This window comes from Schistocerca gregaria, chromosome 11 (genome assembly GCF_023897955.1).
Source record: "Schistocerca gregaria isolate iqSchGreg1 chromosome 11, iqSchGreg1.2, whole genome shotgun sequence".
In the NCBI taxonomy this organism is placed as follows: domain Eukaryota; kingdom Metazoa; phylum Arthropoda; class Insecta; order Orthoptera; family Acrididae; genus Schistocerca; species Schistocerca gregaria.
Genome location: NC_064930.1, coordinates 84,853,340 through 84,880,176, shown reverse-complemented (window position 1 = coordinate 84,880,176; position 26,837 = coordinate 84,853,340). Strand labels below are relative to the sequence as shown.

Genomic DNA, 26,837 nt, shown 5'->3' with positions numbered 1-26,837 from the left:
GTCAATGCGAAGAAGAGGTGACCGAGATGTGTAACTAATGGCACCCCATACCATCACGCCGGGTGATACGCCAGTATGGCGATCATGAATACACTCTTCCAATGTGCGTTCACCGCGATGTCGTCAAACACCGATGAGACCATCATGATGCTATAAACACAACCTGGATTCATCCGAAAAACTGACGTTTGGCCATTCGTGGACCGAGGCTCGTCGTTGAGTACACCATCGCAGGCGGTCCTGCCTGTGATGCAGCGTCAGGGGTAACCGCAGCCGTGGTCTCCGAGCTGGTAGTCCATGCTGCTGCAAACGTCGTCAAACTGTTCGTGCAGAAGGTTGTTGTCATACAAACGTCCCCATCTGTTGACTCAGGGATCGAGACGTGGCTGCAAGATCCGTTATAGCCATGCGGATAAGATGCCTGTCATCTCGACTTCTAGTGATACGAAGCCGTTGGGCGCCAGCACGGGGTTCCGTATTACCCTCCTGAACCCACCGATTCCATATTCTGCTAAGAGTCATTGGATCTCGACCAGCGCGAGCAGTAATGTCGCGATACGATAAACCACAATCGCGATAGGCTACAATCCGACCTTTATAGAAGTCAGAAACGTGATTTCTCCCCCTCACACGAGGTATCACAGCAACGTTTCACCAGGCAACGCCGGTCAACTGCTGTTTGTGTAAGAGAAATCGGTTGGAAACTTACCTCATGTCAGCACGTTGTAGGAGTCGCCACCGGCGCCTACCTTGTGTGAATGCTGTGAAAAGCTAATCAGTTGCATATCACAGCATCTTCTACCTGACCGTTAAATTTCGCGTCTGTAGCACGTCATCTTCGTGGTGTAGCAATTTTAATGGCCAATAGTGTATGTAAAGGGCGGAGCTGTCATTTATACTAATGTGATTCACCTGAAAACCTTCCCGACGTGATTATCGTCGTGCGACGGTAATTAACAGATTTTTAACCTGCAATGGTAGTTGGAGCTATATACACGCGACATTCCGTTTCGGAAATCATTTGGGAATTCAATATTCCGACATCTATGATGCCAGGAGTGCCTAGAGATTACCACGTTTCATGCACTGATTCTCACCACCAACGACGCTTAACGACTGATATTAGCACCGTTTGTATAGAGTTGTCAATGCTAGAAGACAAGAAACACTGTGAAATAACCGTAGAAATTAATGTAGGACATACGACAAACATATTTACTGGAACAGCGCCGCGAAATTCGGGGTTAATGGGCTATGGCAGCAGACGTCCGACTCGAGTGCCTTTGCTAACAGCTCGACATCGCCTTCAGCGCCTCTCCATGACTCGTGACGTTGACTCTGGACGACTGTATAAACCGTAGCCTGGTCAAATGAGTCCAGATTTTAGCTGATGTTAGGGTTCCAGCGTGGCGCAGACCCCATGCAGTCATGGACCCAAGCTGTCAACAAGGCTCTGTTCAACCTACTGGTGGTTCCTTAATGTTGCAGGCTCTGTTGACATGGAATAGGCTGGCTTCTCTTGTCCAGCTGAACCGATCATTGAATACAATGGTTATTTTTGGCTACTTGGAGACCATATGCAAACTATATGTGGACTTCATGTTCTCAAACAACGATTGAATTTTTATGGATGACACTGTGTCATGTCACTGGGTCACAGTTGTTCGTGAAAGGTTTGAAGAACTTTCTGGAAAATTCTAATGTATGATTTGTCGACCACGTTCGCCCAACATGAATTCCATCGAACATTTATGGTACAAAATCGATGGGTCGGTTCGTTCACAGCCAATTTACAGTGACAACACTTTTGCAATCATGGATGGCTATAGAGGCGACATGGCTCAGCATTTCTGCTGGGGATATCCAACGACTTGTTGAGTCCATGTCACGTCGAGCATGGTCTCAAACTGGGTGAGGAAGAGAATCCTGAGAAAATGTAACTATCACTAAACTGCAATGCGTAGATCATCTGTAAAAGTGAGTGGGTATGAGGATGCGATGACTCATAACTGTTCACAAGGGAAACACATTGGAAGATGGCAGAGGATTAGATGGTAAGAAAAGAATTCCAGAATCTGCCATTGATAAAATTCAAAATAATAATGGCACAGTCATCATGCATAATGTTTGTAGTGTAGAAGACATATGAAAAGTTATAGGAGCAATTACGATTCACCTCTCTTTGACATACCATAAACCCATTCACTGCCTGCACCGTCCAGGAAATGCCTCATCATACAAATACAACAGACTATAGAAAAATGATAAAAAAATTTATTCACAAGTCAGCTGTACTTATCTAGTAAACGTAGAAACTTTCTTATTTTTGATGTACACTTTTAACAGAAAATAATTATTATCTTAAAAATAAGCCCTATATTTAGAAATCCTTGTGCGAAAATGGTTTGAAATATGTAACTTACAAGCCATGATTTTTCGAAGATTTTTTCCCAATATTTTCTGATAGAACATACCTTCCACATGAACACGTTTTACTTCATTTAAGATAGGTATTATCAACCTGTCCACATACCCTTAAGAACAACCAATGAACTGACTTAACACTACAAGCCACCATTGTCTTACAGTGTTAATATTGCATTGCCTGGCCAAAAACCGAAACTCCCAGAAGAAGAGGAGGGAACAAAATGAAACTTCACAGTTTGACAGGGTATGTATTCTCATTTCTGTGATTTAAAAATTGAGTCGAATTTATAAATAACTTTACACTATCAGTCCATTTATCAGTATGTCGTTGCACCACCTCTGGTCTGGCTTCATGCACATATTCACTTGGGGAGGATGTCATAAAACAGTCGTATCCCCTCCTGAGGCAATTCAACTGTTGTAAGTGATCTTTGACATCCCAGGTACTGGCAGTGGGACAGAGTTGACGTCTTAGCTGTCCCCAGCATGTTCTGTTGGGGACAGATCTGTGGATCGTGCTGCAGACAGTTCCCAGCGACATGTGCACTGTCCTGTTGGAAAATGAAACCACGATGCTATCGCATAACAAGTAACGCATTAAGACACGGGATGGCTGTGATTTACTGCCATGATGACAGAGTTCCTTCAACCACTACCACCTGTGACCCAAAGCCAAACCTGGTAGTTCCCACATCATGAGACTAGTACAAATACTGCTGTGCCTCTGTAAAACATTGGAACAGTGGAACATCTTCCCAGGTCATTGCCATAATCATTGATGATGGTCGTCTGTGGTAATGCACAACTGGAATTCATCGTTGAACATAACATAGTGATATTCACAAGCACTCCACGTGTCACAGTCGCAGCATCACTCCCAGCTCAGCCATTTTTATTTAGTTATGTTGGTGAAAACAGCCAACATATGTGATGGAAATTCCCTAATCCCGTTGTTGCTAATCTTTTAAATGTCTATTTGACACTGTGGTTTATTTGACTATGGTTTATTATTTGACTATGGTTTACTTCACAATATGGTTATTATCCAACCAATGCTCTGGGATAACACAAAATGTTGCACAGAGTCCATTACTTGTACTTGGATAGAAGGTGCTGATGTAAAATGCTTGTTGGACAATCCTACACTGTGATGGTCACACGGTGTCAACCAGAACCTTGCTCACAAGTATGCCTGCCCTCAATTTCCTATGCAGTGCCACAATAAGCCACTGTCACATCCAAATGTCACGCAGATCTGGATATTGCATGACTCAACCAGATGGCCAAATGACCAAATGACCAAAAAGAAGGCCCCTTTCAAATTTGGTGAGTTGCTGCAAATGTTGTCTCAAACGGCTCTGAGCACTATGCGACTTAACTTCTGAGGTCATCAGTCGCCTAGAACTTAGAAGTAATTGAACCTAACTAACCTAAGGACATCACATACATCCATGCCCGAGGCAGGATTCGAACCTGCGACCTTAGCGGTCGCTCGGTTCCAGACTGCAGCGCCTAGAACCGCATGGCCACTCCGGCCGGCTAATGTTGTCTCATATGAGTAAGTGGCATCTCTGTATCCTTAAAAGTGATCACTCAACATTTGATGGTGTTGTCGTCCATCATATGTCTTAACAGTCCTTGTAACAACACTGAATATGAACATCACTAACATACACTGGTGGACATTCTACCAGTCTCAGGTACTCTACTTCTATATATATATATATATATATATATATATATATATATATATATATATACTACAGAATTCTACAGTGAAGCAGTAAGAGTAGGCCACCTCTAGCTACTCCTGGCTTATTGTTATTAAAGATGATTATTTATGCTTGTGGCAGTTAAAACAACTCATTTTACCAATTGTAGTTATAATTTTGAGTATTAGTACTCGTCTTCATGCATTAATAAATAAATAATACTTCATAGCCATAAGGGAGAACAGCCAGTTGAGTCCATACCATAAATAATTCGTACTGCGCGTTTTTGAAGGTGAATAAGATTAGCCTGGTTGATGAGCTACTCCCACATAGTGTGTTTCAAAAATACTTTTACAAACTTTGGAGACAGGTTCCTGACACCAAAAGAAAAAAGGAGTTCGTGCAAACATTTGTCCGAAAATCCTTCGTTTTCGAGTTATTAGTGAAAGATCATGCTCAACGGATTTCCAGGTACAAACCAACAACTTCACTTGCCTATGCACCCATTTGATGCATTGCTTCCATGTACATGCTGTGTCACAGGGAGACTTGTTTATATTCGTCAGCATCTGTCTTCAATGCGTCTGTTGTGAACATGTACTACAGGTAGTGTGCTAGCTAATAGTACTCCGCTCAAACATGGTAGGATATTCATTTCTTAAGCAGGGAGACAAATCTTCTGCGTACATGTACACGAATGGTAATGAATACGAGGTTGCATGGCTGTACCAGACGGCGTCAGTCATCCAGCCTTTGTTGCCCTGTATTGTCATATTGAGGAGATGGGAACTGTAACACCACAGACTCTTCATTGGGGAACACCGTCTGCTGCTCATGAAGCGGCTAGGAACAGCACATTCTACGCTCTGTTGAGGAAGAGCCAGGTTTCAGCGCAATACAAGTGGATCTAACACGTGGTACATCGCCAAGTTCAGCGTAGACGATGTGCGCATAGCTTTATGACTGCCGGTCGGGGGAGAACTTCCAGCTATGGGTCGGTGCACAAACTGCCAATCCATTATTTACCGCTTCAGTTTCCTTTACAGACAACACAACGTTTCGAAGAGATGAAATAACAAATTTCGCCAGCCAACACATATGGAACGATTGCAGTCCTCATGCTACAGTACATGCTAGACATCAGGGTAAGTGTAAGATTAACGCAAGGCCTGGAATTGTAGATGACTGTCTGCTGAGGACACACGTTCTCCTAGGACATCTTACAGACGCCGTCTACAGGGTCTGGTATAAGCATGGTGCAGCTCCAGCACACTTCCGGCTCAGTGGTGGAGGTGCACTGGCTGGTATCTGCCACCACAGATGGACAGGTAGAGAAGGACCAGTTCCATGGTCAGCACATTCCCTTGACCTCCAAGCTTTGGGTAATTAATTCTGGGAGACACCGTAAACAATTTATCTATGCAGAAGACCACCGGGATCACGAAACTCATCGATTAGTCACGGAAGCCTGCAAAACGATTGGAAACATTGAGGAAGTTTTTGAAAGTCTGCGGCAGTCCCTGATTCGTCCAATTCGTGTTGTTAAGAAGCAAGAGGGGGATACATCTACATCTACATGATAATTATGCAGTTCACAATTAAATGCTGGGCAGAAGATTTATCGAACAACCTTCAAGCCACCTCTCTAGAAGAGTGAACTCTGATTCTCTTATTTAGGGTATTTATCATAGGTCTATGGGCTGAAGGATGCGGACCTTGGGGAGGATCAGTTTGGATTCCGTAAAAATGTTGGAACACGTGAGGCAATACTGACCTTACGACTTATCTTAGGTGAAAGATTAAGAAAAGGCAAACCTACGCTTCTAGCATTTGTAGACTTGGAGAAAGCTTTTGACAATGCTGATTGGAATACTCTGTTTTAAATTCTGAAGGTGGCAGGGGTAAAATACAGGGAGCGAAAGGCTATTTACAATTTGTACAGAAACCAGATGGCAGTCATAAGAGTCGAGGGGCATGAAAGGGAAGCAGTGGTTGGGAAAGGATTGAGACAGGGTTGTAACCTCTCCCTGATGTTATTCAATCTGTATATTGAGCAAGCAGTAAAGGAAACAAAAGAAAAATTCGGAGTAGGTATTAAAATTCATGGAGAACAACTAAAAACTTTGAGCTTCGCCGATGACATTGTAATTCTGTCAGAGACAGCAAAGGACCTGTAAAAGCAGTTGAACGGAATGGACAGTGTCTTGAAAGAAGGATGTAAGATGAACATAATCAAAAGCAAAACGAGGATAATGGAATGTAGTCGAATTAAATCGGGTGATGCTGAGGGAATTAGATTAGGAAATGGGACACTTAAGGTAGTAAAGGAGTTTTGCTATTTAGGAAGTAAAATAACTGATGATGGTCGAAGTAGAGAGGATATAAAATGTAGACTGGCAATGGCAAGGAAAGCGTTTCTGAAGAACAGAAATTTGTTAACATCGAGTATAGATTTATGTATCAGGAAGTCGTTTCTGAAAGTATTTGTATGGAGTGTAGCCATGTATGGAAGTGAAACATGGACGATAACTACTTTGGACAAGAAGAGAATAGAAGCTTTCGAAATGTGGTGCTACAGAAGAATACTGAAGATAAGGTGGATAGATCACGTAACTAATGAGGAGGTATTGAGTAGGATTGGGGAGAAGAGAAGTTTGTGGCACAACGTGACTAGAAGAAGGGATCGGTTGGTAGGACATGTACCGAGGCATCAAGGGATCACCAATTTAGCATTGGGGGGCAGTGTGGAGGGTAAAAATCGTAGAGGGAGACCGAGAGATGAATACACTAAGCAGATTCAGGAGGATGTAGGTTGCAGTAGGTACTGGGAGATGAAGAAGCTTGTACAGGATAGAGTAGCATGGAGAGCTGCATCAAACCAGTCTCAGGACTGAAGACCACAACAACAACATGCGCTGAAGAGGTCCAGTCATCTAAATTGTATACATTTATTAATAACCCTGACAAACAAACCTTTTGGAAGAAATAGCAAATAGAACTGGCGACAAACTTTTAGCTGGAAGCAAAATCCATAGTAACACAAACAGGCAAAATAGAGCGAGTAAATGAATTCAAGTATATAGGAGAAACGACACAACAGAATGGACCAGGAAAATATGCATTAGATGTAAGAGTTAACAAAATGGAGAGAGCATTTGGTTTGACATGAATATTTACCACAAGAACCCATACTTGAAATAACAATACTAAAACACTATACCACAGTGGTACGACCAGAATGTTTATATGGATGTGAATCCTTAAGAGTGAACTATAAGCTGGACACATTAGAGGTACTTAACAAACAGATAGTTAGAAAAATAAGGAGTGCAACACAAACTACTGATATTTATCTTTTCCATTAGCGACTCTTCTACTTTTTGTGTTTGTTTGCGGTTACGATTATTGTTCGTGTACTGCCTTTTATGCTAAAACATTGTTTATTCTGGTTACCGACACATGTTTCGGCACATCTGTGCCGTCACAAGTGGGTTTTGTTTATTGAAAACTGTGAAAAGTGTAACTAATGTAACAAAGTGACGCCTCGAGATGTTTTTGCTCTCACTGTGACTTTACATCACTTGGTTTTGCAGGCTGCACTGATCTGCAAATCAAGCGATGTAAATGCGAACATTATCAGCGAGTTAACACAATACTTGATTTTTTTTTAAACCTGATGGTGGTGTGGCAAAATGTTTTCTGTATATAGGTGTTGTAAGTCACGTTTTGCCGTCACTGATCCTGCTTTTGTGTCCTGGGGGCACAACGCACACACAGTAATGTACTTTGTGTAGTTTCGGTTTTACAGGCGACTTTTCGCTTCGCAAAACGCGGTGAGCACTATGTTGTCGATTGTTAGAATCTGAACACATCGTAAAAGAACAAGAAAGACAGAGTACACCAAATTTTAATGCAAACTTAACAAGATAATTAGTTGCTGTAGCAATAACACAGGCAATCAGGACACACAAATCCACCATAATCTCTGATGACAAAACACCGAAGGAAACCACAGCCAACAGACTAATACCAAAACTGAAACAAGGGAAGACAAGGTAAACATTACTGTATAAACGTAGGCCTCTGCGACCATTGTCACAGTCAATAAGAACAATACAACATACAAACAATGACCACATGCAACACACAAGAGTGCAACAACACACATTCAAAACAAAATGGCACACACTAATCTCTAATAACGAAATTGTCCGCAGAATAGGCAAAATTTGAAAGTAACAGCGACTTCAAGTAGGACAGGACAGGCAACACAGCACAGAAAAAACTCTGAACAGTGAAGACACCCAAAGATAAATTCAGCAGATCAGGAATATATAAAAATATATATAAAAGTAAAATTTTACATTCGGCGTTAAATTCTCACGGGAATAAATGAACGCCGATGGGGTTAGGACACACAACATAGTGCTCACCACGTTTTACGAACTGAAAGGGCGCTTGTAAAACCGAGATCACGCAAAGTTCATTACTACGTGTGCGCAGTGCCCTGAGGACGCAAAAGGAGAAGGATCAGTCACAATAAAGCGTGAATACAAGAAATATATACACAAAACACTTTTCCACACCACAACACGTTTCTTTAAGAAAAAGAGATGTGTTAACTCGCTGAGAAAATTCACATTTACATCGTTTGGTTTGCACATAACAAGATATTAGTGCAGGACACAATACTGATATCACTGCAAAACCATATGATGTAAAATCACGGTAAGAACAAATGCGAACAAAAACTGTCTTCAGGAGTCACTTTTTTAGGTCAGTTACAGCCTGAAACATGTTCACATTTTACAGTTTTCAATAAACAAAACCGATGATGCCACAGGGGTAATAAAACATGCTTGAGTACCAAGAATCAGTAGAGTTTTTGCATAAAAGGCGGAACCTATATACAGACTACACATGACTGAAAAATGGGAGGTAACGAGGAGAGCTGCAAAATTATAGGGAAAACGTCAAATGTGCTCGCTAAAAGAAGATTAATCTTTTTTTGGACACCTTTACCGAATTACTGGGAGTAGTCCGAAGAAGCAAATATTCCTTTAGTTCTGGAAGAAGAAATAGACAACAGCATGTATTACAAAAGTGAGTTAAGATCTAGAAAGAAACAACATCAAAGAGCCTGAAATAACAGATTATAGTCTATTCAAGAATAAAATATTAAATTTAGAAGGCTTTCAGTGCAGAAGAAATAAGGAATCAGGAAAAACATGGACAGAAGTAAGGGAAAGACAACGCGGGGAGAAGATGATGGAGCAGTGGAAAAATAGACAACAACAAGGACAGAATGGGAATTGAAGACGTTATATGATGCTAGTTGCTCAGTATGAAAAAAAATTACTTGAAAGGAAACGATTTAAAGACATACGTATAAATGAAATTTTTTACTTGTTTTGGTATAAGGAACGTGCCTCATATTTTGTAGAAGTATTTCTGAAACACCCTATACACACACCCTGTATATCACTGATGCTTTGCATCTCCTAAATAGGTATAGGAATTGGATATACGTCGTAATCCCCTTCTCTCCCTCCCTCTGTCCATCTTCTCATCCACTCCTCTCTCTCTTAACACCACCTCATCTCCGCCTCCCCTCACTCTACATCCATTTTCTTCTTACCCATCTCTATGCATCAGTTCTCCATTTCCACATCCATGCCCCTCCCTCTCAACACCACTTCAATCTCCATCTGTCTGTCCATCTACTACTCCCCTCCTCCCCACACTCTCTATACTCATCTCCTCCTTCCCCACTCTATGTCTATTGTCTCTCCCCACCATTTCTGTACGTCGCCTCTTCCTCTTCTCTTCGCTCGTAAGCCCTGTTTATTGTTCTTGCAAACTCAGGTTCCGTCATGTCAATAACCACATGCACTACAAATGTAGGTGAAGTAAGTTGCTTCGTTAATACTGGGCTCTGGGTTCTCCAATAAATGTTTTGACCCATCTTCACACTAAAAAGATGGACACTACTTCTCGTACTTCATTGTTTGTCTACACTATTATTATTGCTATAGAAAATGCATAATAATTACTGAATAGATGCATGTATCTTGTTAAAATTTAATAATATTTATGATAGTCCATCCGCCCTGAGCCACTTTATGAGCATCTTTAAGGAGATTTTTTTTATTTCAAAATCTTATCTCATTACTGTAAATACGAAATCTGCTGAAGCGACTGTTTCTCTTGCGATTATAGAAATTGTGACTGCGAGCGCCTCTAGCAGCACGATCAGGAAACTGTGAATGGGAGATCAAGAGGATAGCTGTATCGCAATGCATGTCTCGCTCATAGCGTCCGATACTACATGCCTAGTTTAAGGTGTGTTGCAGAATTAAAATGGAAAATGCCGTATTTCAGGTCTTCTTCTAAAAGGAAAGGCACAGACCTTCAAAATGGTAACCATGTTTTTGAAGTTAACGAAATATTCTGGGGGGAAGTGTGCGGTTGTGATTAAGTAATGTTCATCAACAACGTTATGCAGTTGAAATCAAAAGTGAGTTGGTGTGCTTCCACTCCATGCTTTGTCTTTTTCTTCTGGCTCATAATAGTGAGCCCAAGATTCACAAAAAATTAAAATTTTGTTGAGGAAGTGCACACTCTCAACCTTGTTTCCATGTGTAGTCGCGAAAACTGCTTTGGGACCCACCTTGCACATGTTTTGCGGTACTTCAGCTTGTTACAGATAATGCTATGAACCGTACCAGTACATACTTGAACCTCATCGTCTAGCATTTCCACAGTCACACGGCGGCCGGCACGAATAATGTCATCAGTTCGACTTTAGAGTGAGGGAGTTGAAACTGCAACTGGTCGGCCAGAACGGTGTTCGTCAGTCACTGAATCGCGACCATTTTTGAACTGCTCTACCCACTTGTAAAACTTTGCACGCTTCTTACAAGCTTCACCACAAACTTTAGACATTCTGCAGTATATAATCACTGGTTTCTCGCCTTCAGCAAGTAAAAGACGAATAACAGAACGTTATTCAACTACTGTGGACGTTTCAAGTGGACTCGCCATTTTGAAATGTATTTTTGAAGTCATAAACAAAACAATGTTGATACATCAGCTGATCACGGCTCATCCCAGTGATGCCAACTTAAAGCTATAAAAGTACAAAACTTGCCCTACTAACAGTTGTTTCACGAGACGAAACTGTCTTTTCTATTATCAAATGACTCTCGTGGATAGTTTCTCTGCAGATTTTATAGATACTGTAATCATTTTTATGTCATCTTTTTATGTAGTAATGGTGTAAAGATGAACCTCTGGTTAGCACAAATGCGTTAGAGCATTGTGGAATGATCTCGTGTGATTTTATCGTAAAAATATAAAAAACCAAAAGACCGCATCCAATCGCTTAATCTACAAAGACAGTATGTTTTGGAACATTATTCCTGTGAAACAGCGGTCAAAATTTAGAATAAAAGCTTTTGATTAATGTAAAATTGATTAATGTAAAATGTTGAAATTTAAAACTGTACAATCAGGTGACTGGTTTTAATAGTGGTACAGTCATCATCACACCATTAAAACTGTCCAAGAAGAGTAATACAAAGTTACAGAGGGTAAGAATTAGGTATAAATGCAAATAATGTAGTAATTAATTTAAATTGCACAATTAAAACTCTATGAAAAGATCAATTCATTGTTTCAAAGAACAAAACTTAGCTATAAATGCAAAGAATAAAATTAGTGTTAATTATTTAAATTAGTTACATTATTTACATTTATACCTATGTCTTGTCCTATGAAGCTTCGTGTTACCCTTCCCAATGAGTTTTAATGGTCTGATGATGATAGTACAACTTAGAAACCAGACACCTGATTATTAAATTTCAAATTATAACAACTTAACATGCTGTCCTAGATTGCTTTTATTTAAAAACGTATTCCAAAAACAGTGTGTCCTTTTATTTCGAGAGGCTGGGTTAGCTGCGTGTCGCTATACTTAGCACCTGTTAAAGTGATTCTCGTTAATTTAACTGAGAGCATTGGCACTAATGCTCAACTGATACGAGATGCCAAAAAGTCTGAGACTTAAGAGGGATTGCCTCAGTTAGTAGACCTCCTTGTGTATACTTACTTTGAATACTTGCCAGACTGCGACCCGTGTCCCATCATACGCATCTCCTTCGACACGCTGCCGTTCATCGAGAACGTGTGGTTTGGCCGTTTTACCTGAAACATGAAATCCGTTCGCGATTACAGTTTACACATTTCCAATTCATACGCTTTCAAGTAGTGTGTAAAACACATATTAAAGAATAACAATAATACCAGAGTCCCCAAGAATCCATACAGCAGATGTGCAGTTGAGGCCAATCACATTACATCAAGTGTTACATATGACCACCATTGATGTGAAGGAAGGCTTCAGCACATTTCGTCATCTACTTTCATACGTTCAAAAATCCTAAGCCTATTCTGAATGTATTGACTACCACCAATAACGGGTTTCCGATGTCCTCTGACTATATCAACAGAGTGGAAATACACCAAAGCCTTTAAATATCCCCATACAAAAAAAATATATATAGCACGTTTCAAGTCTGCGTGCCCATGGTATGGGCGAGCCATGACCAACACAAGTGCTGTCTACGATTTTTGCTACGTATTGCCAAACAGTGACACGAAAGTGCGCCAGTGCACCATCATGCATGGGGCACATATGGTATGCACCCTTCCACCATAAAGGACATCATCCAAAGCGTAGCCATAGACCAGAGCTCTCCCTGGAGTGTAGAGTAGCAGCATCAAGGTTATCACGAGACTAGTTAACTCAAAATGTAAAACCAAAGATTCATTAAAAGAAAACTTTGGAACAGGAATTAAAGTTTAGGAAGAAGGTATAAAAACTTGAAGGTTGCTGACGACATTGTAATTCTGTCAGAGACAGTGTGGGACTTGGAAGAAGGGTCGAACGTTTCAGAAATTATTTTGGAAGGAGGATGAACATCAAGAAAAGCAGAACAGGGATAGTGAAACATAGTCGAATTAAATCGGATCACGCTGAGGGAATTAGATTAGGAAACAAGACACTTAAAGTAGTAGATGAATTTTGCTATTTTGGCAGCAAAATAACTGATCATTGACGAAGTAGAGAGGATATAAAATGTCGACTGTTAATGGCAAGAAAGGCTTGAAGAAGAGAAATTTGTCAACACTGAACACAGATTTAGGCGTCAGGAAGTCTTTGCTGAAAGTCTTTGTGTGGAGAGTAACCATGTATAAAAGTGAAACATGGACGATAAACAGGTTAAACAAGAACAGAACAGAAGCTTTCGAAATGTAGTGATACAAAAGGATGCTGAAAATCAGATGGATAGATCATGTAACTAATGAGGAGGTACTGAACAGAACTGGGAGATAATAAACTTGTGGGACAACTTGAGTAGAAGAGGGGGATCGGTTAATTCGACACATTCTGAGGCATCAAGGGACCAACAATTTAGTACTGGATTGAAGTGTGGGGAGTAAAAATCATAGAGGGGGACAAAGAGATGAATATATTAAGCAGATTCAGAAGAAGGTAGGTTGCAGTAGTTATTCAGATATGAAGAGGCTTGCACAGGATGGAGCAGCATGTAAAGCTGCATCAATCGAGTGTTCCAATTGGAGACCAAAACAACAACAAAACAAATGAAATACTTGCATTATCTCGTAGGTATATAAATTAAGAAAATATTCTTGGGCTTCCAGAAGTGTCAGGTGACTAAGATCCCACTACCTTTCAACGGAGCTCTCCCCGACCTTTGTCAAGTGGTAAATGATAGCTGTGTCGCCGTGACCTCCTTGTTATATAGCCAAGCAGCTGGTTGTCATTTCACTGGCCCCCTCTTCCTTTGTCCTGGGTCAATCGCGCCTGCTTCAGCTAGAGCTATCTTTCTTAATTTTTTACAAATAGTAAGCAAGTCTAAAGTTAGAAATGCTCCTTAAGAACGAACTATGAGTGCAGACTTAAAACCAACATTAGTGAAAAGGATGTTCCTTTTTAATACGCTATGAATATCGCTTGGACGCTTTTCATGCATCAGTTTAATGGTGGAAAGTTCCTTTCTATTCCTGGAAAAAAAAATGCAATTTTGGACTTGTCCAGTTTTAATAAGCCTCTCACGTATCCAGCTGAATGTACATGCAAATTTATGCCATTGTACGGGATACACATCAGGAGATGTGGCGTCATAAACATTGAGATGCGTGACAAACTAGTTTTCTTGAAACGGAGGTGTTTTATACATGCGAATTTCAATAAATGGTTCAAATGGCTCTGAGCACTATGGGACTTAACATCTATGGTCATCAGTCCCCTAGAACTTAGAACTACTTAAACCTAACTAACCTAAGCATATCTCACACACCCAAGCCCGAGGCAGGATTCGAACCTGCGACCGTAGCAGTCGCGCGTCTCCGGACTGAGCGCCTAGAACCTCTAGACCACCGCGGCCGGCACATGCGAATTTGATTTCTTTACGAATTGGTGGGGGGAAGGGGGTAGGTGGAAATAATTTCATTACGACTTGGAACTACGTTCGGTTAGGGTAGCTTCAATTCACTTTCAATAACAGGACTGCTTACTGCAGTTCTCTCATTTGTGAACGTGACCACTTTTCAAACGGTGGTATGTTAGTATAGTGTCTTTACCTGTGAATACATTAATTTTTTTGCTTTTGTTGTCATTTTGAGCACCAGACTGATCCATGGAAGGTTCGGATACGTCCGTTGACGTTACATAGAAGCAGAACTTCCCGGTGTGTTGCGTTCCATTGGGATACTTCATTGGAACTTGACAGAGAAACCAATTGCCGTCTTGTCGCACAACCCTCTCCTGAGGATACGAGAGTTATCACAAATTTTATTTCTGTCAGTTTGTCTACATAATGTATTGACGTACACTGATGTGCCAGACAAACGTATAGGCATGCGTACTCACATACTGAGATATGCAAAACGGCAGAATACGTAGCTGCGGTCAGCAACGCGTATGTTACTGCTGCTACAATGGCAGGTCATCAAGCTGTAAATGAGTTCGAACGCCATGTTTAGTCGGTGCACCAGCGATGGGACACACAGTCTCCGAGGTAGCGATGAACTCGCGATTTTCCCGTACCACCATTTCACGAGTGTACCATGAATATTAGGAATCCAGAAAAACATCAGATCTGCGACATCGATGCGACCAAAACTACATCCTGCAAGAACGGGATCAATGGCGACTGAACAGAATCTTTCAGCGTGACGGAAGTGCAACCTTTCTGCAAATTGCTACAGAGTCCAGTGCTGGGCCATCAACAACTGTCAGCATGTGAACCACTCAAGGAACCATCATCAATACGGGCTTTCGGAGCCAAAGGCCCATCAACAGCGACATTGGAATGTTAATGACTGGAAACATCTTACCCGGTCAGACAAGTCTTGTTTTACATTGTATCTAGGGGATGAACTTGTGTGGGTATGGAGACAACCTCGTGAATCCATGGATCCTGCATGTCAGCAGGGGACTGTTCCAGCTGGTGGAGGCCCTATAATGGAGTGGGGTGTGTGCATTTGTAGTGATATGGGACCACTGACACGTCTACATACGACTCTGACAGGTGACGCATGCGTCGGCATCCTGTCTGATCAACCGCATCCATTCACGTCAATTATGCATTCCGACCGAGTTGGGCAATTTAAGGAGGACAATGCGGCACCTCACAAGTCCACAATTCCTGTAGAGTGGCTCCAGGAACACTCTGATTTTAAACCCTTCTGCTGGTCGCCAAACTCACCAGACACGAACATCGTTGAGCATATCTGGGATGCCTTTAAGTAGGCTGTTTAGGTTTTCTTACTATTAAGTAGGCTGTTTAGGTTTTCTTATTTGTAACGCCACTAGCGCTCTGTATCAAAACCACTGGCTGTGCTGTGTGTAGTCTGTGGCTAGTTTGCATTGTTGTCTGCCATTGTAATGTTAGGCAGTTGGCTGTTAACAGCCCATAGCGTTGCGCAGTTGGAGGTGAGCTGCCAGCAGTGGTGGATGTGGGGAGAGAAATGGCGGAGTTTTGAAATTTGTAAGACTGGATGTCATGAACTGCTGTATATATTATGACTTTTGATGATATTAAGGTAAATACATTGTTTGCTCTCTATTAAAATCTTTCATTTGCTATCTATCCCTATCAGTAGTTTGTGCCTTCTGTAGTTAGAATCTTTTATTCAGCTGGCAGTATTGGCGCTCGCTGTATTGCAGTAGTTCGAGTAACCAAGATTTTTGTGAGGTAAGTGATTTGTAAAACGTATAGGTTAATGTTAGTCAGGGCCATTCTTTTGTAGGGATTAGTCAGATTGCGTTGCGCTAAAAATTATTGTGTGTCAGTTTAAGCACAATCTTGTATAATTGTTCTAAGGGGACGTTTCATGCCTTGCAACGTGCTGTTCGATAGAGATCTCAGCCACCCCGTATTCTTACGGACGTATGGACAGCCCTGCAGGATTCATGGTGTCAGTTCCCTCCAGCACTACTTCTGAAAGTAGTCGCGTCCATTCCATATCGTGTTGAGGCCCTTGTGCGTGCACGTAGTGGCCCTACATGATATTAAGCAGGTGTACCAGTTTCTGTGGCTCTTTAATGTATGATGATGAGAAATACCAATAAGACCTGTCAGGTTTGAGTGAATTGCGCATCAAGTATTTCAGGGGCGCTTTTCTCAAAAACGGGGTAGGAGAGGTGTGAGGACGGGTGCTGAGCGAAAATATGTTAGGATCGTTCATTTACGTTCCACACAGGCGACTTGCCAAGTAAGTGTCGAATCGGTACCCCACGCCTTGTGACGTTTCCGTCGTGAGCAGAAATATAGGAAATAATTTTTTGGCGTGTACATAGTTCAAAATTCGATAATTGTTTGGCAGGACACAGCATAGACTCTTCCGTGCGCGGTATACACGGTTACCAACAGATGTCAGGAGGCCCAATGTTAGGTATGAATTTTTACAGACAACACGAGCAGGACGCTGGCGCTGTCTGCCGCCTGGACTCCTCCTCGGGTTCCGTCCAATAAGTTCCACCACTTTAAGAGGGCATGACAGACATATCTCGTAGCAATCTATGTGACACAAATCCAAGGTGAGTGAGGGTGAGAAATTTTCTTGCCCAGTGTGATTGTGCACTGATCAGCCAGAGCATTGTGACCATCGACCTCCTGTCAATATAAACCCTTCCAGGCGATAGCAGCGTCACCTGGTGAGGAGTGACTGCCAGTCACACACACACACGCACAGTGCACGTAGTATCAATGAGCGTGCTGCCCCTGTGTAGAATGAAGAAGGCACGAGATCTGAGTCTGACCGAGGACCGATTGTGTTGGCCCAGCGGCTCAGGACGAACATTTCGGAAATGGCACGACTTGGCGGGTATTCGAGGAGTTCTGTGGTGAGTGTCATCAACACGTGGCAGTACCAAGGCGAAGCCACATCCAAATGTCGTGGGGTTGGGTGGCCACCCCTAACTACAGGCGTCGGACGCTGTAGGCTGGGCAGACTAATAAAAGAGGACAGGCGGCGAACTATGGCCGAACTGATATCACACTTTAATGGTGGACAGGGTACAAGTGTGTCTGAAGACATAGTACAGCGAACACTATTAATGATGGGCCTGAGTGTATTTCGGTGTTAACATTACGGCATCGGCAACTACGACTGAAATGGGGACACAGCCATCAGCACTGGACGTTCACGCAGTGACAGAGCGTTGCACAGTCTGATTAATTGCGATACCTTCTTCGTAATGCCGAAGTGAGGGCGCGAATCGGTCGTCTTCCAGCGGAACACCTCCTCAACACCTGTACTGCGGTACCCAGACACGTTGGCGGCCGCTCCATTATGCTCTGGAGAACATTCACGTGGGTATCCATGAGTCCAGTGGAGCTCGTACAAGGCGCATCGACGCCCGAGGAGTGAGCCGTGGTAAAAATTGCTGTTTTGAAGAGCGAGCAGTCGCCCTCCGTTTCTGGCGGTGGCGCCGTTGTGGCAATCGCAGCTTTGGTGTCTCCCTCTGGTGGGAAATGGGAAAAGGTTGGCGGTTCACGTGCATTTAAGGGGCGCTGTGAGCTCGCTAGGCGGCGAGTGGCGGCAGTTGGTCTGCCAGGTCAATGTGGGGCAATTAGTGTCTGTCGCCCGGAGTGCTAGTATGTGTTAGGCCGCCAGTCTGTTCGAGTTGCTTAACCAACGGTCATTGGCGGTTGGATCGATCGGTTGGTCGGCCTCGCACTGAGACACGACTTGTCCGTCTTGAGCGTCGGCGCATGTGAGGTCGCCACGTGAGTCCTGCGGGCCGCGCCGTATAGCGAGGGGTAGTGGCTTCGCGGCCGACACGAGAGCAACAGGAGTCAACCAACCCACGACATCGGTCTGGCCGGCGCGAGCTGCGACGCCGTGAGACGGGAGATCGGCGCGCCTTCCTGCGTCCGTTGAAGCGGCTGGCAGTGGACGGTTCGGGGGAGCGTTTTGGGGTGCTGCGCCAGGTCTTCGTCAGACATCGCACTTCATTACAAGTTAAGTGGTTCGTGATATGTTCTTTCATTGACTTGTTAAATCTACTGGTTTTCTTGGTGAGTCTCTCGTCCCCTGCTTGGTTGTCTGTCTCCCGTCCGCATTTGTTAGGCAAGTACTGTCTTGTCTGTCTGTCGGACTGCCGTACGTTAATAGCTGTCTTTGTCATGTTTGTCGGATTCAGTGTTAACGAATTTATTCCTTAGAGTGTAACGGCCGAATTCCTGAAATATGTTTTTATCTTGCCTATCATCTTGAGAGGCGGTATATGTGCAATGTAGAGCATGTTTTTACCTCTTTTTCAGGACTGCATTTCATGGGTTTGTATTTAAATGGTCATTTTAGAACATAAAGTTGCCATACTTCAACCATAAGAGTTTTTTTTTAATCAAGTTGCACCTTCGGTGGCAAGTTACATTTTTTTTTTTTAATGTTAGCGTTTTCGACCATTTCTATCCCTCCTACAGGGTGCATAGTTTGTGTGCTTGTGTGACTTGGTAAAATTTTTAGTTTCAAGTAATCTGGTGTGTTGCAGGTTTGCACCAGTGTAGTCTATCAGAGGTTGTTGTGAGCGGTCGTGACTACGGCTCTGTCAAAAGGGAGCGGCAAGGATCTCAGCCCAAAAGCTCATACCGTCAAAATTTGTTCTTTCTGTCTCTGAATAAATTGTAACTTGATATTTAGAGGGTGCTCTCTGATTATAATTCTAAAATAAAAAAGAGAGAGAGAAAGAAAAAGAGGGCCTTTTAAGAATAAAATTTCAATTTGTGGAAAGAAATTTAATTTGTTTTCATCAGTTACCCAATGGCAATTACTTCCATTCTCACGTAGTGAGATTAAATCTGTTAATGTTCTTGATGAATCGCTCGTAAATAAAGTAAATTCTTAAGAAAAGGTTTCGAAAGTAAATATCACGGTTCAAGGAGTATCGTACACAGGTTGCGGATCGTCTACGCCTCTCCTTGATCATCATGTTTCCCAATGGCGGTGTCATTTTTCAGCAAGATAATGCCCCATGTCACAAGGCCAGGGGTGTGATGGAGTGGTTCGAGGAACACAGACGCGAGTTCTAATTGATGTGCTGGCTCACCAGCTTGCCAGATCTGAATCCGGTCGAACACATCTGGGATGTGATTGAATGTGGGGTCGGAGCTCGTCGCCCCCATTCCACGAATTTACGAGAATTAAGTGACTTGTGTGCGCAGATGTGGTGGCAGCTCCCTCCAGCGACCTACCAAGGCCTCACTGCTTCCGTGCCACGACGCTGTTATCCGCGCCATACCTGGACATACTGGCTATTGACGGGATATCTAGGGGTATGTAGCAGAATACTGAAGTATTGTTCTATGTATTTTAGCCCAGTACTTAGTTATATCTGTAACTTTTCCTTTAGGAGTGGTCGGTTTCCTGACAGATTGAAGTACACGGTAGTGAAGCCGCTTTATAAAAAGTGAGACAGAGCTAATGTTGACAATTATAGACCTATTTCAATGCCATCGGTGTTTGCTAATGTTATCGAGAAGATTGTATATACAAGGTTACTGGAGGATTGAAATTCACATAACACGCTGTCAGAAATACAGTTTGGTTTTAGAAATGGATTAACAACTGAAAATGCTATATTCTCATTTCTCTGTGAGGTTTTTTACGGATTAAATAAAAGGTTGCGAACGCTAGGTGTTTTCTTCGATTTAACGAAGGCTTTTGACTGTGTTGACTACAAAATATTACTGCAGAAGTTGGACCATTATGGAGTAAGGGGAGTAGCTTACAATTGGGTCGCCTCTTACTTTAAGAACAGAAAGCAGAAGGTAATTCTCCGCAATATTGAGAGTGGCAGTGATGTTCAGTCCCAATGGGGCACTGTTAAGTGGGGCGTTCCCCAAGGGTTGGTGCTGGGGCCACTGCTGTTTCTTATTTATATAAGTGATATGCCTTCTATTGTTACAGGTGATTCAAAAATATTTCTGTTTGCTGATGAAACCAGCTTGGTAGTGAAGGATCTTGTGTGCAATATTGAAACATTATGAAATAAAGTAGTTCGTGAAATAAGTTCATGGCTTGTGGAAAATAATTTGATGCTAAATCACAGTAAGACTCAGTTTTTACAGTTGCTAACTCGCAATTCAACAAGAACTGATATTTTGATCAGACAGAATGGGCATATTATAAGCTAGACGAACAGGTCAAGTTCCTAGGCGTTCGGATAGATAGTAAGCTGTTGTGGAAAGCCCATGTTCAGGATCTTGTTCAGAAACTAAATGCTGCTTTATTTACAATTATAACAGTATCTGAAATAAGTGACAGTTCAACACAAAAAGTAGTCTACTTCGCATATTTTAATACGCTTATGTCATACGGTATTATTTTTTTGATTCTAGGCGCTTCAGTCCGGATGCGCGCGACTGCTACAGCCGCAGGTTCGAATCCTGCCTCAGACATGGATGTGTGTGATGGGACAAATCTGCATGTGGAATGCACTTCCTTGACTCTTGTGCAGAAAGGAGTGCACTATTCTGCTGCATCCGTTTACAATAAGCTGCCACAAGAACTCAAAAATCTTAGCAGTAGCCGGAAACGCTTTTAAGTCTAAACTGAAGAGTTTCCTCGTTGCTCACTCCTTCTATTCTGTCGAGGAGCTCCTGGAAGAGCTGAAAAATTAAGCCAATTCCAGTGTTACATTGTTGATTTTCTTTATTTAAACTTTCGAATTGTCGCGTGAATACTTTTCTTGTATTTACTTTTACCTGTTTCTACTATCGTGTTATAATTTCATGTATTGACTCGTTCCATGACCATGGAGACTTCTCCTTCATTTGGTCCCACGGAACAATAAATAAATTAGTTAGGTGGCCATAATGCTCTGGATGATCGGTGTATGAGGTGTGTTGTGGGACTCGGTGTGTGGGCCGAGCAGTCGGTGCCGTGCCGTGGTCTACTCACGGAGGCCCTGGAGGCCGGCGTGGACGCCTGCCCGCCGCCGGACTGCGGCACGATGAGGAAGGTCTCGATGTTGTGGTCGCGCAGGTAGGCGTTCCGCTCGCCGCCGTGGCCCGCCTCCACCGCGTAGTCGCCGCCCAGGCAGCGCAGCGTCTCGCTGGTCACGTGCACGCGTCTGCAGGCACACGTGCAACAAAAAGACGCGTGCCAACACAGTTACAAATCCACTGCCAACGACCACATCTTACAGATGTTAACCAGCCGAGTTGCGGCGTCGCGTTGTCGCCACGTTTCGATGAGTTTCCAACTGGTCATCTTCAGGCGAAGACCGATTGACTGCGTGTCCATTGGGAAATGGAAATGAGCGTTTGGCGCCATTGGCTGGGAGGCCCCTTAGGGTCAGGTCCGGCCGCCTTCGTGCAGGTCTTATTACATTAGACGCCACATTGGGCGACCTGCGCGCCTATAGGGGATGAAATGATGATGAAGACAACACAACACCCAGTCCCTGAGCGGAGGAAATCCCCGACCCAGCCGATAATCGAACCCAGGCCCGTAGGACGGCAATCCGTCACGCTGAGCGCTCAGCTATCGGGGCGGACATCTCCATTGGGGACTCAGCTGTTCGATACACTTTTCAGTCGTCTACTTTCCGAACTGACTTTATGTGGCTACTAGTTTCGGCGATTTACTACGGCATCTTCAGGCCGCTGACCGACATATAGGAAGATTACACCTCGATTCTGATCAAAACAGGAGCCAGCAATATTGCTATTAGTAGATTTCTGCTTGCTATAGCGATCCATAGTTGAAGGTATGGCTACAGCACGCCCAAATCTATTACTAATAGTATTGCTCGTCCCTATTTCGATCAGAACCGAGGTGGAATCTTCCTACAGGTCGGTCAGGGGCCTGAAGATGTCGTAGTAAATCGCCGAAACTGGTAGCCAAATAAGATAAATTTGGAAACTAGATGGCTGAAAGGTGTTTAATTTGACATCCCAAGACCGACTGAAGTAGCGCAGTAGTTAACCCACTGTACTCCCATTATGGAGAAAGACGCTTCAAATCTGTGCCCGGCCACCCAGATTTAACTGACATGATTTCCCTGAATCACTTCAGCCAAATGCCAGGATGGCTTATTTTCAAAGGAAACAACCGATATCCTTCTCCATCCTTTCGTAATTTTGGGTTTGTACTCCGTCTCTAATGATGCCTCTGTCGACGAGACATAAAATGATAATCTTCCATCCTTTCTTCTTCGCTCAAGTAGGAAGTACGCCAAAACGTTGCGACAACACTAAGCCACGTCTCGGCCGATAATCTGAGAAGATTTCATGAAAGAAATTTTCTGAGAAAGCCTGCAGACCCATACAATGCATTGTCATCTTTCGTTAATCAAGCGAAGCTGGGGTTCATAATTTGGAAAAAAATTCTGTCAGCAATTTGTTAATGGTCTTCCATTCTTATTGTTAGTTCCATGCACAATCACCAACAGTGAACTATAAGAATGCCCAACAAAGAACAAAATGATCGGATTGGAAAGTTTGTAACACGGTTCTGCAGTGCTTCTCCCTACTTTTAAATCATTAATCCAAAAGAAAGTTTTAAGAATCGAATTAAAATTCAGTGGGAAAGGAAATCATTGGTAACATTCGCTGGTGGTATGCTATCTTCAGTAAAAGTGGTGAAGAATTACAGGACCTGTTGAATTAAATGAACAGTCTATTGACTACACAATATCGGTTGAGAGTAAAGCGAAGAATGACGAAACTAATGGGTGGTAACAGAAATAAGAATAGTGGGAACCTTAAAGTTCAAATTTAGGACCATGAAGCAGATGAAGTTAACGGATTCTGCTACTTTGGAAGCAAAGTAACACATTACAGAGGAAGCAAGGAGGATATAAAAATCAAATTGGCAAAATTGAAGACGACTTTCCTTGACGCAAAGATGTCTAGCAGTGTCAGACATAGGCCTTTGTGAGGAAGAAATTTCTGAGAATGTACGTTTGGACCACAGGATTGTATGGCAGTGGAACATGGACTGTGGTGAAACCCAAACACGAGAGAATCGAACCATTTGAGATGTGGTACTACGTAAGAGTGCCGAAAATTAGGTGGACTGGTAAGGCAAGGAACGAAGAGGTTCTTCGCAGAATCGGCGAGGACATAAGTATGTGGAAAATACTGACAATATGAAGGGGGAAGCTGTTGGGACATTTGTTAAGACATGAGGGAATGACTTCCATTGTACTAGAGGGAACTGTAGAGGGCAAAAGCTGTAGAGAAAGACAGAGACTGGAATACACCCAGCAAATAACTGAGGACGTAGGTTGCAAGTGCTATTCTTGAGATGAAGAGGTTGGCAGAGGACAGCAATTCGTAGTGGGCCGCATCAAATCAGTCAGTAGACTGATGACTCAAAAAAACTGTACTACCTAGGTGTGTGGTATTTTATTGATCTTTAGAGAGTAAAAACTGTAGGGAACGACAGAGGCTGGAATACATGTAGCAAATAATTGAGGACGTAGGCTGAAAGTGCTACTCTGCGATGAAGAGGTTGGCACAAGAGAGGCCACATGAAGCCAGTCAGGGGACTGATAAGAAAAAAAAAAATTATGTTACTGTCGTGGTGTAATGGGACATGTCTAGTATTACTTTTCCTCAATAGTAGTACTCGATACCAGTAATATTTTTGGAATTCAGGGCATGTCAATATTATCTCAGCTGTTTTTCTGAAAATTTTCATGTCATTTTATACACAACATGTTATATTTCAAGCTAAAATTTATGAAAAGGAATTACTTTATTTTCGTTGTTACAATCTATATCTACTAGTTCTGAATGTACAGTTAAAGCTGTTTCCTTCAATTTACGTCTATGACCACAAAATTTTTGTTAACAGATTACCGGTTTCGGTCTTTAATCACCATCACCAGATCTGTTTCATAAAAAACAAAAACCGGTTTCGGTCTTTAATGACCATCATCAGATCTGTTTCATAATAACAAAATCCTAATGTACTGCAGTATATTAGGACTGTTTTTATGAAACAGATCTGATGATGGTCATTAAAGACCGAAACCGGTAATCTGCTAACAAAACGTTTGTGACCATAGACGTAAATTAAAGGAAGCTTATTACATATATGGGTCACTGTTTTTTCGCGGCAATGTCGCAGCTTGTGAGTTAAAACTGTGTTTTTAGAAACATCTGAAATTACGAAATGTTTGACACAGATAAAATTTCTGTTTTTAACTCCACACCCTAGTACTGTTTATTATGTTTATTTCTGGATTAATTTATGAAATAATAATGGAACTAATATAAATTCATTTGTGAAGAGAAATTGTACACCCTTTGCAATATTGTTATACACTTTAAGAGGTGGTAACAAAGCCTAATTCGAATAATACCTTCCACGTAACATAGTCTTCTTTTTATTGATTAGAATACTCAATAGTACTACAGTATGTTAAGCAAAGGTAAGTAATTAAGTTCAATTTGCATTTCCATAATTCCACCTGCGAAATGACTACGCTTACGAATTTTCCAAGCAACGGGAGGTGTAGCTCTTCGGCAGTCATCTTGGCGTGCTTTTATGATGGCAGCGCTATGCAAAATTTCAACGATCGATTCGCCTCTTGCGCTTAGGGGGGGATGGGGTCTCTAAGCACTACGGGACTTAACAGCTGAGCTCATCAGTCCCCTAAACGTAGAACTACTTAAACCTAACTAACCTAATGGCATCACAAACATCCATGCCCAAGACAGGATTCGAAAATGCGACCGTAGCAGCAGCGGGGTTCCGGACTGAAGCGCCTAGAACCACTCGGCCACTGCGGCCGGCTCTTGTGCTTAGTTTACCTTTGTAAACTTCGCCTTTTAGCCATCCCATCCGATGACCTTGGTGGCCGAAAAGCGTAACGATTCCTGACGAACCTTCTTCCAAGGAATGATAGTTTCAGACGATGTGACACCTGGTAAGTAGAATGTGCTAGAGACCTGTCATGCTGGAATAACATAACCATAACAGTAGCGAAAGCAACCACTTTTAGTAATGCTGGTTTACAAGACAGACGAGATACCTGGTCCTCGCAAGACAACGCAGTAACATCAAAGGCCCGATCAACTGACTGTCTATCATTACACACCACACATTTACAGAGACCGTTCTTGTATGTTTCCACGAAGGCGTGTGGCTTTTCGTCGGAGCACTAATGTTAGCTGGTCGCTGTGGCCGAGCGGTTCTATGCGCTTCAGTCCGGAACCGCGCTGCTGCTACGGTCGCAGGATCGAAACCTGCCTCGGGCATGGATATGCGGGATGTTCTTAGTTAGGTTCAATTAGTTCTAAGTTCTAGGGGACTGATGACCTCAGATGTTATGTACCATAGTGCTCAGAGCCATTTGAACCATTTTGAATCACTAATGTTAGTTACGTGTGTTATTGACACTGTCATGAGTGAAAGCGGCTTCGTAAGTAAACAGTGTTAATAGGATCATTGGGTGATTAGCAGGTAGCCAGCGACTGAGTGCCAATCGCCTACCTTTATCCCCTTCTCGAAGATGTTGAATGCTTTGCAAGTGAAGTACATAATGTCCGCCATATTCTTGTACAAGTAAAATTTTTGAGTGCGGTTCTGAAAGGACGACTTTCATCGACACTGTTCAAGCTGGTACTCTGCTGTTAGGAAATCGTCTAATGTATTCTCTACAAGCAGCGGAAGCAGCGTTTCCCCTTCAGTACCCGTACACGACTTCCATGTCGCTATACACAGGATTTATAAAGACATGTCTCATGTTTAAAGTAAACAGTATAATTGGGCGACACATCACAGGCGAAATATTCAATTGTGTAAACTAAAGCACAACTTCGCCACTTGAAATTCAAAAATGATAGTGAGTCGCTAGATCTATAGCAAACTGAGTACCAACAAGTCAAGCGAAAACGTATCGCTATAACTGGGTGTACCCCTGTAATCAATGAAAGCCAGACAAATGTTATATGAAGTGTTTTACTCGAATTAATCTTTGAAACCATCTCCCATAATGTTTACTATATCTTCTGAAATATCCTACATAACAAAAATAGCTGCTAGCACTTTTTTTTATTTGACGTGTACTACGTCAAGAAAACAATAATTCAGAGAAAGATTTCATGCGTGGTGGACAAAGGGACGAGCATAATTCATCTCTGTGTG

The 26,837-nt window shown here is 42.5% G+C and overlaps 1 protein-coding gene across 1 annotated transcript in view; it reads right to left on the bottom strand.

Annotated features, from left to right (window-relative positions):
• The window catches only part of LOC126295328 (adenylate cyclase type 6), a 2,630,635-nt gene that overhangs the window by 210,336 nt on the left and 2,393,462 nt on the right, over positions 1–26,837 (bottom strand). The window contains exons 13-14 of the mRNA XM_049987795.1: positions 21,636–21,807; positions 12,250–12,344 (exon numbers count right to left, since the gene is read on the bottom strand). Coding sequence (XP_049843752.1) covers positions 12,250–12,344; positions 21,636–21,807 — 267 coding nt within the window. The remainder of the gene's footprint in view (positions 1–12,249; positions 12,345–21,635; positions 21,808–26,837) is intronic.